The sequence below is a fragment of the Haliaeetus albicilla genome, chromosome 8 (assembly GCF_947461875.1).
Source record: "Haliaeetus albicilla chromosome 8, bHalAlb1.1, whole genome shotgun sequence".
NCBI classification, from domain to species: domain Eukaryota; kingdom Metazoa; phylum Chordata; class Aves; order Accipitriformes; family Accipitridae; genus Haliaeetus; species Haliaeetus albicilla.
In genome coordinates, this window is record NC_091490.1 from 19,104,795 (window position 1) to 19,117,658 (window position 12,864).

The following is a 12,864-nucleotide window of genomic DNA, read 5'->3' on the forward strand; positions in this document are numbered from 1 at the left end:
CACGGGATGACCGTACACACGCTGAGTCACACAGGGCAGCTGCTGTGTGTTGGCTGTACAAAAAGTGCATGTCAGTCAAGGGGCAGGAGAAGACCCCACCAAGGTCCTCAGAGACAAAGCAGAGCAGGCAGCACACCAGCCCAGCAGTGCCAAGACACAGGGAGGTTTTACGCTTTGGAGCAGATGTTTCCCAAGAGTAACCAGGAATCACCTGTTTGGACTAAACACACACAAATACAGACAATGTGTGGCCATTGCTGTAAAAGTTTCTCATCTTCTGCATATTTCCTTAAAGCAACCCCAAACGTGCAAACTGAAATATGTTAAGCTACTTCAGCAATAGAAACATTTTCAAATAGCCTTTTTGCCTTTACTCACTTTCATACCATTACTGAAGCCTAAAGAACCACCATGGCATCGTGATGGTAAGTGGCCATACCCCCACTGATTTTTATACGCTAATGAAAGGCACACCGTCTTGTGAAGGCAAAACGTCAGCCTGACTTAGTAGCTTGAGGGGAATGTCTGCTAGGACATAAGTTTTACTGCTCCATTTAAATGCAAATTAATAATATAAAGGAAAATTTTATTTATTGCAAAATAAATTGCATCAACCATCCTTTCCAGACACAAGGCAAATTTGGTGATCTAGGAAGTGAAGAAAAAGAAAAGAGGACAAAAAGTGAAGATAACCACAAAATCAATTCTTCACCCACTCTTGGCTCCAAGTGTTAAGTAAAGTAAATTCATTAAAAAATAAAAAAACAAACAAAAAAAACCCCAAAACAAACCCAACACCAAAAAAAAACCCCCAAACCCCAACACCAAAAAAAAACCCCCAAACCCCAACACCAGAACACCAAACCTGTTCCAAAGGAAAGTAAACTTTTTGCTGAAGAGGTAAAACAGCAACAAACCTTACAAACGTTTCCATTGCCTAACCCCGAATTCCTTTATTTGTTACTTCTTCTATGCACTGCTTCCAATAATGACAGTAATGACATTTTCAGTTTAGTTCTTTCTATCCCTGACAGGTAAAATCCCTTTTTTATTAACTGCCCATTAATGAGTCTCACAGCGTAGTAGCTGCCAAATATGGGAACAATAGCTCCATCTTTTTCTAAGTACACTTAAAAATATGAAGAAAAGCACACCGTGCTTGAAGCAGCTACACTTTACAGAATTATTAAAAACCTTTGCTTTTGTCACCTGGGGTCAAAATTTATCCTTGGTGAAATTCCATTGACTTAAAACAAGTTTATGCCAAAGAGGAATCCAACTCAATGCCTTCAGGTAACGAAACACGGCACAGAGTCTTTGTGCTAAATATATTTTTTTTCACTCCAAATTCATCTCTTCTAGGACTTACAGCCTGAAGAATTTCAGTTTCTTTTATTGTCATTAGCTACAGAGGATGAAATTACTTCTCTTCTTTGAAAAGGAATATATCTGGTCCCTATATTCTCTCTACACTCTAACATAACCAGTAGTAAAACAACAGCATTGATTCATGCAAATATATTTCAGTGAAAAAAAGCTTATAAAGGACAAAGACTTGCAGAAACTCAATACATTTTTCATGTGAAAGTAACAAGTGGTTTTCTAATAGCAGATGTTCCATTTCTTGTGAAGACACCCTAGGATCAGATTCAGGAATGCTGAGTTTTGGGGTGCTACAGCCCTTGGAGCCTAATTCTTCCTGTGGCAACAGATAAAACTGTGCTGTTTGATGCTTGCACATGCCCTGCTTAGTCCAAATGACAGAATTTATATTATTTTGCAGCAAAAGAAACAAGCAAGCACAAAATAAAGTTATCACTCTGTACAGAGGTGAGGTAAGCAGGTTCAACGTATCAACAGCTGAGGTCATTTTGATAGGAGAATAATTTTAAAATAGAAAAAAAATTAAAAGGCAAATACATATTAGTTAGAAGACAATTTTTTTAGGTATGCCCCAGAGTACCTACCATTTTACTCTGTAACCCTCGAGTTCAGAAAACTTCTGTACTTCTCCTTGACGTTAGACAAGACAAAAATAGCACCTTTAGTTAACTAAATATGCCCTTTTCACTTTTTTATTAATTAAAGAGATCAAGGGTCTGTGTTATTTTTAAGATACAGGACAAATGGAGAAGCTAAGAAAGAGTTAATAAGGGCCTACAGTACAGAAAGGATATTAAAAGATCTACAAGCAAAATCCCAAATCCCAATTCCCTTCAGAAAACAAAAGAATTATTTTTAGCACAGTATTTATAAAATCATTGTGTGATGCTTAGAACTTATTAAAGACAAGTTTCTCTTAAAAAAAAAATTCAATAAATTTCTTTAGAAAGACAAGGATTAATGCCATTCACCATTCCATGCCATAAAATTTTCCGCAAAACTACTTTTCATCAGTTGAGTACTTCCCTCCAGAGACACTCAGTAATGCTGCCATTTGCCTGCATCTATACAATTCAAGTACTGTATTATGGGCCTGATATTTCTTGAATTCCTTTGGCATTGTCCAGAGTCAGTTTTAATCAAAGAAACAGACTTTCATGTTTACTGATAAATGCTCTGGTTCAGCAAAGCATTTAGATATACTCTCAACTGTTTTGCTGAATCAGGACCCACAACCCCACATCCTATTGCTCCATGTGGGTGAAGAACTCTGCTGAAATTCAACTGGTTTTAGTAGCTTCAGAGCCTTGCTGATACAGAAAAAATGCAGTGTGCTGAGTTCAAGCCATTCCAAGTCTGTGATACAATTACCTCTTCTAAAATACATACCCTTTCTCTGTATCCTGATACTCAAAGTTCTTCAGAATTTTTGTGTGGTTTTGGAAGATAAAAATATTTATGCACAAGCCACACAGAAATGGCACAACATCTGACTCAATTGAACTGGTTGAGAAACAGACAAAAGACCAGATTAAAAACCTAATTTACACACGAATAGATCACCAAACGGCAGTGCTGAAGAAACATTAATTCACAGGACATGTAGGTTTAGTCTAACCTCCCAGTTTTGATCAGTCTTTGTATTTAAATTGCTCACTTAAAAACATCATTTACTGCTTGAAAGGTATTACTTCTTTTTGTGTGAAATTAAGATCAACTATCAATTTTTTTTGGTATACTTTCGCTTCTCAAAGTTGTCTCACCAAACTCACTGACATTAAGTTACGAATTCACCATTTGGCTCCCTATCAGATGAACATCTGACATTAAGACGCTTCAAATCACCATCAGGGTGCTGAAATGATAAAAAACCTAGAACAATTTCTACCTTTAAAAGCTAGTCAGTGGTTCCTAATCAGTATTTTTCAGAACTGAGAGCACGATAGGCACCCATGAAAAGAGCGTGGCTGTTCCCTCACAGCCCGTACAGGAGGGCTCCCAGCCTTTCCGACCCAAAGCGTGGCAGCAGCCCAGATACAAGACAAGCAAGGCACAGCACGCCAACCAGCTCTCTGCTCCTCTAACTCTTCTCTGAGCTTTAAATGCTCTGAGTACTGGTTAATCTCATCCCATAAAAGACTGACTATCCAGGCCATAAAGGGATAGGACTGGGTGGTTTTTCAAAGGAGGTAGAAGTTGGCCAATTATGAGAAAGAACTGAAGGGAGGTGGAGAGTGAAATCTCTACCCATTCAAAAGTTGCAGCCAGCCTGTGCTTTACTTCAGTCCTAATAGTTCGAGAACCAACCTCTGTCCCTTGGTCCTCATCCTCTAACCACAATTTAAACAAACAAAAAACCCCACACCCCTGCCAACAAATATTCTGAGGGAAAAAAAAAGAAAAAAAATTACAGCTGGGAAATACCCAGCAAACACTGTTTAAAAAGGAAGGAAATTTGCGTGAGTGACTCCCAGCATTATTTTTTTTTTTTTTTTTTAGATCATGTCCTTCACCTTCCAGTGGAAGGACTTTCTACTACACTTTGAAGGATCCTATATCACTTTTGGAAACACAGTGTTCAAGGTCAGGGGAAGTTCCTCTTTAAAAAAAAAAAAGATGTCATGACAAGGCCTGTTTCTTCCTGTTGTTCCGCTTATTAACATGGCACCCATCACCACCATATCTGGGGGGCACAGATCCAAAAGATACATTAGCTTACAAGCAAACAGCCTTATTGAAAAGGAAGCACACATGCTCTGAACAACGTAAGATTACTTATAAGAACAAGTATGTAGAAAGAAAGGAAAAAAAAAAAACCTAGGATAATACAGTAGAGAACCAGGGAATACAGAGCTGTTGAAAGAAAACCATAGAGACAGACCTAATGTGAGCAGATAAAGCAGTAAGTTCGGTATTACAGAAAATAAGTAAATTTGTCAATATATCCATTTCTTACAGTCTTTCCATCAGCCTGACCACAACCATGAAACTGTCACAAGAAGAGAGGGAGGTGTCTACAAGGCAAGCACAGACAACATCAAATATCAGGGGGGTTGAGGGAAAGAGAACATAGCTGCAGAGGCAAATTCTGCTTGGTATCAGATGCCACGGCTGCACTGCTTTGTTAGCAGCGGGAATGATTTGCACCACCAGAGGATCTACCCCAGAAAGTTGGAATGAGATCCTTGGCCCGTGGAGATCCACAGGCTGTATCATCCTTCTATCCTCTTTCCAGCTGAACAGTAAGGCAGGAAAGAAAAAGGAAAAAAAGAAGTTCAAGTTAGAAAAATTTTCCCATTCCTTCATGGAAGAACCTATCCTATTGAAGGTGTGACCCTCAGGGTCTAGGGCAGGTATGTGTTTCAGCTGTCCTCTAAGACATTTTATCGAGACATACATCATGCACCCAACTGCACAAATTTGCCAGGAAGTAAAATAAGTACGTTTCAGCCTTTGATTTAAGCTACATTAGGACAGAATATATTTGCTCCCAAGACTACAAAGCCAGACTTGCTTATGAGGTTATCCAAGGCTGTAGCGTGTGCTGAGTGTTTGTGTGGAGTTCCTACTGCAGGTTGCCAGACCTTAGTTTAAGCCCACTTCAAAAACATAATTCCTTCAGACAGGCAGATAGTTTGCCAGCAGTTCTCTCCATCCTGCCTTGGACTTTCCATGGGGAAGAAAAATCTCACGGTAATCAAGGTTTTCTTTGCAGTCTTTTTCTGTACAACTGAAGCTGTATAAATATGAGCTTACAAAGAAATCTGTGTACAAGCTAAAAGTCAATCAGATTCAGATAAGCAATTAGCTACATACATCCGGGCAGTAAGAGGAGGTAGAGAAATAGTTTGAATATTTATACAGACCACTTTCAATGCAAAGTTAGTGAGGTGTATTCTTTAAGCTATTAGCATGAAAAACATGCAGTTTTGTGGCTCAGGTTTGAATATGCATCTCTCTGCATCATGTCATCTAGCTCAGATTTTTTTGAGATATATTTAACACATTAGTGCCTTAAAAAGCAAGAATGGAAGGAAAAAAAACCCACAACACAAAACCAAAACACAGATTCTGTCTAGAAGATCACTTATATCTGAAAAGATAAAATGCTGAAGATATTGGAAAGTCAGCAACCAAACCTAGACCAATAATAGCAGTGTCAGTGTAGGACTGGCAAACAAAAGAAAGGTGTGCTCTCCTGCAGCAGCCTCACTACTTCAGAAACAAAGAATAAGCTGGAAAAAGGCTCAATATATAAAAATCAACACCCTAGGGAGGTGGCATGCTGCCCCCTGCCTCCCCCAGGCTTTACCACAGGCATGCAGGAATTTTATTTATACTTCTTAGTTTTATATGTACTAGTAAGTTAATGGTTCAAGCCTGAAAAAGTACAGGTTCTATACACCGGCAATTAAGAGCCAAGCCTGCAGCACCGTGGCCATCACACTGACAATAGCTCATGGACATCTGCCACAGCTTTTTCGGCACATGACTAGAACATGTTGCTTGTTCCCACCCGTATTTCACCTATAGCCACAAACTCCCTGCATTTAAAGTATAATTGTTTGGGTTAACAGGACTCGGTGACTACTAAGAGAAAAACATTGCAAAAGCTCTATGTAAATAACCTTCAGAGAGCTGTCCTTCCTCAGTTGTAATTATACCTGCCTGCGATCTCACACTCTCTCTCTTTCATCAGAGTCCATCGGTGCTTTATTGCTCTTATCTTACTGTACTCATGATACTCTGTAAAGGACATTAACTAGTTGTTCTTATTAAGAATTTATCGCAAAAATAAAAAGCATGGAAGAAAACCAAAACCCACAGGACAGGCACAGCTAGAAACCACAATGATAGTGCTTCCTCACCTCCCCCTAACAAATTGTGACCCTTTCTACTCCCTTCAGCTATCTTCTTCCCATGCAGATAGTGCAAAGAAGTAACTTTGAATCTAGCCCTGCTCTGAGCACAGGGCTGGACTAGACTTCCAGCCAAAATCCTCCTATGGCTCTACTTACGAATAAGCATCTGATCATATCCAAGGCCCTAGTGCTTTTTAAGAGTTTGTTTCAAGGATAGCTGCCAGAGGAAAACACAGTATTGGGGAGTAAAACCAAAACAACCACAATAAACTTCAGAACAGACATGCTAAGGTTTCTGAACACTGAGTAACTTTCTAATAGTAGTACTATGTTTGATAACCTTTCTAAATTAGTGGTTTTTAATTAAAGCCGGTAAGCTGACTTAGGCAAGCAATCTCAGCAGCAAAATGGAATTGTGGTTGTGATCAACAGAAACAGTTTTTATTTTCTACACTGGCACTTTCTTTTAAGGTAGATTTTTATGCATCTATAATGATACAGATTTGCTCCAAGTAATCACTCCTCTCAGCCAAGACCAGCGTTCATATCCTCAGCTCAAGCCACAGACACACTCAGACACGCCCTGTATTGCTGAAAGTTCATCAGTAATGAAGCTATTGCAAAATGTTAGCATCACGTACTATTAAACAATTGAAGTTACTAATGTTGGATGGATGCCTTCAGGAGGTCAACCCCAGAGAAAGTCCCACAAGGCTTGAGGGCTTGAAACAACATAATTTTCCATGCTGATGATGAAAGGAAGCCAAATTTTAACACATTTAATTGCTCAGCTCTGTCTCTTCCAAAGCTGGTCATCTTTTCCACAGTGAGGACATCTCAGATTTAAGCAAGCCATCTGTCCACTTTTCCCACTACCTCATTTTGACTGACTGTATATCCACTTGGCCTCTTCTCCAATGACCCATGCTGTATGCAAGCTGGACACATAAGAAGAGGCTTCCCCTTGCAACCACAGGAAGAACTTTGACAAACAAACATACCGAGAAGAATCACTTCAGCACTTGAAGAAACTACAATATAAGTTAGGTACTTGAACTCTACAGATCTTTCCTTTCTCTGTCACAAGTTATTGCAACACAGTGTTTTAAAAATCCCTGTCTAGGACAAAACGTGGGACAGGAACAATCCCCATAAATGGCAATGCATCTTCCCAACGTATGAGACCTCCAGTAACACTAGCAACTGTTACTAAAAGGTCTTTGCCACCACCATTGACAGTTATCTTTAAAATAGATTAGACAACTGTCAGGAATGACCGAGATGAGGTTTATCCCAACAGGGCAGGAAGGATGGATGGACTCAGTGACCTCTTATGAACTGTTCTGGGATTTTGTCAGAATTTTTTTTTATGAACTAAAATGATCTAGACTTAATTCCAGATTATAGACCTTGAAGGCAGCACTGAGCGGAGTTGGTACACCTTCTCTGTAGAAAGATCCTAGGTCAGCTTCACCAGCACAACCCTGCACCCAGGGTAATAAATCCAGCCTCCTGACAGAGCTAATAGCTCAGCCTCAGTATCATGCTGGCACAGTTACCCTGCTTCCACTCCTAAAGGCTTCCATAGCAACCTTCCCCTTTACAATATATGAGCAACATGCAATTATCTTTTTTTTTAAATAAACAAATAAATTACCAAAATGATTTACATTACTACTGCAGTTCTTCAATGATTTTAAGGGAGAACATTGGTGCAAGAAAACGCTCTTATAGCAATAGCGTTGTTCCTCACATCGCCATACCAGCAGTTATGATCACAACAGTTTCATATAAAACTTAGACATAAACTTTAGCTGACCTACATTTTTCCAGCATGAAAAAGTATTTTTGATTAATAATTCTGAATATATAAAATAAGTTACACTGAATGTATGATTCACATAATGTCACCTACCTGCAGCTGCAAAGCACAAAATCATCAAAGCAAACACTGAAGTCACACAACTTGAAGACATTTTTGCAAACACTGTATCTTCTCAAGTCAACTCCCTTTGTAGCTCTTCATGTAGATTTACTTCCTTTGAAATTTATGGTGTGTTTTGAAATCAAATCTTCCAGACTTTTAATTGCCTACCAAAAAAAGTAAAAATACATTTTAATACAAATATAACTTACAGAAATGTTACTAGATAGTTAACATTCTCTCGCGTAACAAGAGAAACAGAATTCTGTCTTAAAGGACTACTAGAGGAGTGTGTTTTATATTGCCAGATACCCTAGGTACTGATAGCTCAGTACTCTTCCCCCCTGCATTTCAGCACTTCTTTGCAGCTGTTGCTCTTTCACATTATACATTGTGCAAGTTGTGATCTACTTGAAAGTGAAATCCCAAAGTCCTTTCTGTCAACTAATACTGAAGTCCTGCTGAAGCCTGCCAATGGTACTCATAGCCTCAGACATGTTTATTTTAAGTATTCAGACTTTCTCTGGGACATATAAACATTTGTTTGTTTATTTATCCGCTGCTACCTTTATCATACCATGGAGAAATGTTTCATATGTGCTCTAGCTGGTTTACGGGTAACATGATAAATTTAACCCATCATTTCTCAGTATCACAAATTCTGAAAACTTTGCTACTTGACAGTAAATATAAAACTGTTCAGAATCTTTATTTTAAGAGTTTTTATGACATGATATACCAGGTCAGTAAAACAACTTAAATGTGCTATACAAATAAATGATGATACAGCTGATGCCTGCAGACATGAAAAACATCGACAATTCTGACCCCAGAATGCACACTGCAGATTTTTGAGGGGAAACACTAGATGCACAATATCCTCTTCCACTTCTTTTTTTTTTTAAATCTATTCTCAGTTGTCTAGATGTCTAGAATGAGAATATAGACCACGTAGGTAAGGAACCAGAACGCTGGTATCATATTCAATTAAATAAAACTCTTATCTACTTTACTTCACTGCCAGCCTTCAGGAGCAGATGACAGATGGATGCTGCCTCAGCAACCACTAACACTCACCACAAAGCAATGCAAGCAGTTACAAACAACCATCATGGGGCTAAGTGATAGCAAAACGCTGAGTCAGGACCAAAATCTAAACCATGACAACATGAATACCATTTAAAAGGTTCTTGCTGATATTAAAATGGAATCAAGTACAAAGTCAGACAAAAGGCTAGGCTCTGTTACACAGCGTGTGCCGTGCTGTGCACGATCAAAAGTCTGCACAAGGAAAACGCACACGTAGACCAGCACTTCAAGATACCTGCTGATAGCACTCCTACAGCTACAAGGAAAACACCAGAAACTGCTTTGCAGAATTTCTCCACGGGTTATTCGGCAGAGATGGCACTGTCCTGTGCGGGGGGAGCTGCAGCTACCCACCAAGAAAGGACTGCTGGTGCCCAAGGCCAGAACTACAGCCTCCAACCAATCCTTCGCTCAGCACCCAGCTCCTAGCACCTCTGACCAGTCTTGGCGGTGGCCCAGATCCCACCTGCGTGGGAGGAGAGCCCAGGAGCAGCTCTGCAGGCTGCGGGCAGCACCCAGACACCACACTTCTGTCGGACAGAAATGTACGGGGCAAGGAAAGAGCTGAATATCTATCACAACATGAGGTTTCACGCAGTCATTTTCAAGCTCAGCATCCCATAAGGAGCACATTTGCTTTTGACACACAATATTTTAGGTTGAAATTCTGTAACTGGTACTCTTGCCTGTGCACCTCCTCATCCCCTCCCTTTCAGTGGCTGGGAAACACTGTCTGACAACAGCAGTGAATGAAGGAAACCCTTAGAGAAATGGTAACTCTAGTAATGCTACCTAGTAATCTTTATCTTCTACCTACTGGCACTCAGTCTGGGGAAAAGGAGTTGACTCTTGACTCTGAAGAGGTACACTTACCACTTTGCACAGTGAAAAAGATATGGGTATCTTGTTACCTGCTATTCACAAAGTTATGTATGACTAACGTATGATTAGGTATCCCAAACTGGAGATTCTTTTCCATCAGAATAAAATTATATGAGACTGTCACTATCTGTGAAAATAGGTAAGTCATACTAACCTAAAACCTTGATCTCAAAAATTAAGAACCTGTGAAACTATCCAGGGATGTTTAAAATAGCCTTAGCCGCAAAAAAAAAACCAAACTGCATTTTGTTCTCTTCCATGCATTGTCCTTTTTTCAAACTGGCCCTGAACTTAGGAATAGAGGTTACTTAATCTAAGAGAAAAAAAATGTTTTGAGAATACCTACTTATATATCATTTGTGTAACAACATCAGTTCTGTATAATTTTGCTTATACCGTCTTAAAACATATCACTGTTACTGAGGTTGAATGTTTCATCACTTACAGGTTCTCTGGCACAAACTATTCTCTTCACTGGTTGCTAGGATCAATACATTTAAAAAAACATTGGGTGAGACTACAACACTACCATACAACATGACTGAGGTAACAAGACACTGCAATGAACTTCTATCATTAATAACAAGACAAACAACACAGCCTCATAAAGCAGTCCACCCTAAAACCCCAAACAAGCATGATTTACCTAAAGATTTCTTCCATGACATTTTGTAGAAGATGGGTTCATCTTCAAGAAAGAAAGTTCTGGAGAAGGATGAACACACACACAAAACCAATGCTAGAGACAGCTCAGAACAGGAAAACTTCAGAAAATGACAGCTTCCTTGGGCAATTTACAAGGCTTGTAAAAATTATTCATCCTGAATCTACTGGAAGCATTCAATGAGTTCCTAGGTATCTCTCATCTCCCCCTAGAGTCTAAGGTTATATAGCTAAACCCTCAAATCCATGAGGGATACTGAACTTTATGGTAAATTCAGGCCAACCTTTATTAAACGGAAATAATAAACTGTTGACAAAAGTGTTGGACAATTATTTAACACAGAAGTTTTTGAACTTGAAAATCCAAATCAAACAGGTTTAATGCCAAAACAGCAAGCCATAAGGAATTTATGACAGATATTGAACATCATTTGGGAAGTCAAACGTAAGCTGGAATAATTTGTTGCTATGTCTCTAGATAAAAAGAAACCTAAATTTACTCAGTGAGAGTATTTAGTTGCTAACTCAATTTTTAAATGCTGCCACAAAGAAAAATTATCAAATACAGCAAATCATGAGGTTTATAGCTAACACTGGCTAGAAAAGACCATCATAATGTCCTGCAAGATGTTATGTCAGGAACTCAAGTGTCAGAATGCTTATTCATGGCCCGTTTGCACATAAGACCATTTCATCAACAAGAAGGAACAAAAGAGAAACCAGAAAAAGAGCAACTACAAGCACATACACTCAGTAATATACTAAATAGGAAAACACAAAACATTACTTAGATCACTCTTCCATCAGCACAAACCTCTCATTCTTCAGTGACATTTTTATAAGGCACACAATAGGGTGTGCAGAAATAGGGAGCACAGGGAAAGAACTGGAGATAAAGTGATGCTGCTGAGAGCAGCTGAGAATCCCATTCTGTGCCAAGCACCTAAGTATGTCAAAAGGCCAAGTTTCGATTCAACTTTGATTTGGGAAAGATTATTTAAAAGGGAGAAAGAATACATACATATTTCCATCTGTACAAAAAAAAGAAAGAGTGATTTGATTCCTACCACAACCCACCGGCCAATAACATCTACAAGGTATAACTCGGAGCACACACTGTACGATCACAAAGCCCTAGGTTTCTACTCCAATTCTGCCACCTCGTGAAGGGTGACTAATGCAGACATAAATGAAAATTTGGAAGAGCTTTCTAAAGAAAGGGCTCACTTGCTTGAAGATATGCATTCACAAACTTAAAAAGGAGGGCAAATTTCAAATCTTGAAAGACATTGTGGAAAGGTGACAAACCGACAGAGAGTTTCATGAATTTAGGATGGATGATATCCAAACTGCTAGCTACACAGCAGCAATTCAAGTCAAAAAGCACAGACGAAAATTCTACTAATAATTCATTTAATGATAAACCTACTAAGCAGGCAATTTGTCAGTATTTTGGAAAACCTGATCATCCTCACCTGTGACAGAAGTCAGCAATGAAGCTGCTATTATCTGACCATTTGACAGTGCCAAGGAGAAATTAATATGAAAATAGATGAGAAAAATTCAGCTGTGGTGCAAAACATGCCAGATTCTGCTTTAGTGTGAAACTTGCTGTCACTAGAAGAACATGCGAAGCCTGCAAACTAGGAAAAGTTGAGGCAGTCCACAGACTAGCAGGACGTTTCCTTTGAAATAAGAGAAGAAAGCTGTGCAAAGGGATTGGGAACCTAAGCTATTTATCCAAAAAGTAAACAAAACTGCTAGTCAATTTGAGATTCAAAAGAAATTTCTGAGAGAATCTTCTTTTCCTTTGGGGTATATCTGGGTAGCTATTTTTGTAACTGAGGTCACAAAAGGGCATATTAAAAGTATAACTAAAAAATCCCAACGAGGAAGAGAAGATGACATGAGAGCTTCGGGTTTACTAAACATAGTTTTCATGCCAACGCTTTATACTACTACAAGCTGCAAGAAAGGCTGGCAAAAGAGGGCATCTGCAGCCAGAGCCATTGAAGACTAAGAGGCACAGTCTGCTGGGGTCATTTTCACTGAAGCTTGCTG

The 12,864-nt window shown here is 39.1% G+C and overlaps 1 protein-coding gene across 3 annotated transcripts in view; it reads right to left on the reverse strand.

The window, feature by feature from the left end:
* The window catches only part of TGFBR3 (transforming growth factor beta receptor 3), a 125,336-nt gene that overhangs the window by 101,928 nt on the left and 10,544 nt on the right, over nt 1-12,864 (reverse strand). For all 3 annotated transcript variants that reach the window (XM_069789219.1, XM_069789220.1, XM_069789218.1), the window contains exon 2: nt 8,161-8,336. In XM_069789219.1, coding sequence (XP_069645320.1) covers nt 8,161-8,221 — 61 coding nt within the window. In that variant the 5' untranslated portion in view covers nt 8,222-8,336. The remainder of the gene's footprint in view (nt 1-8,160; nt 8,337-12,864) is intronic.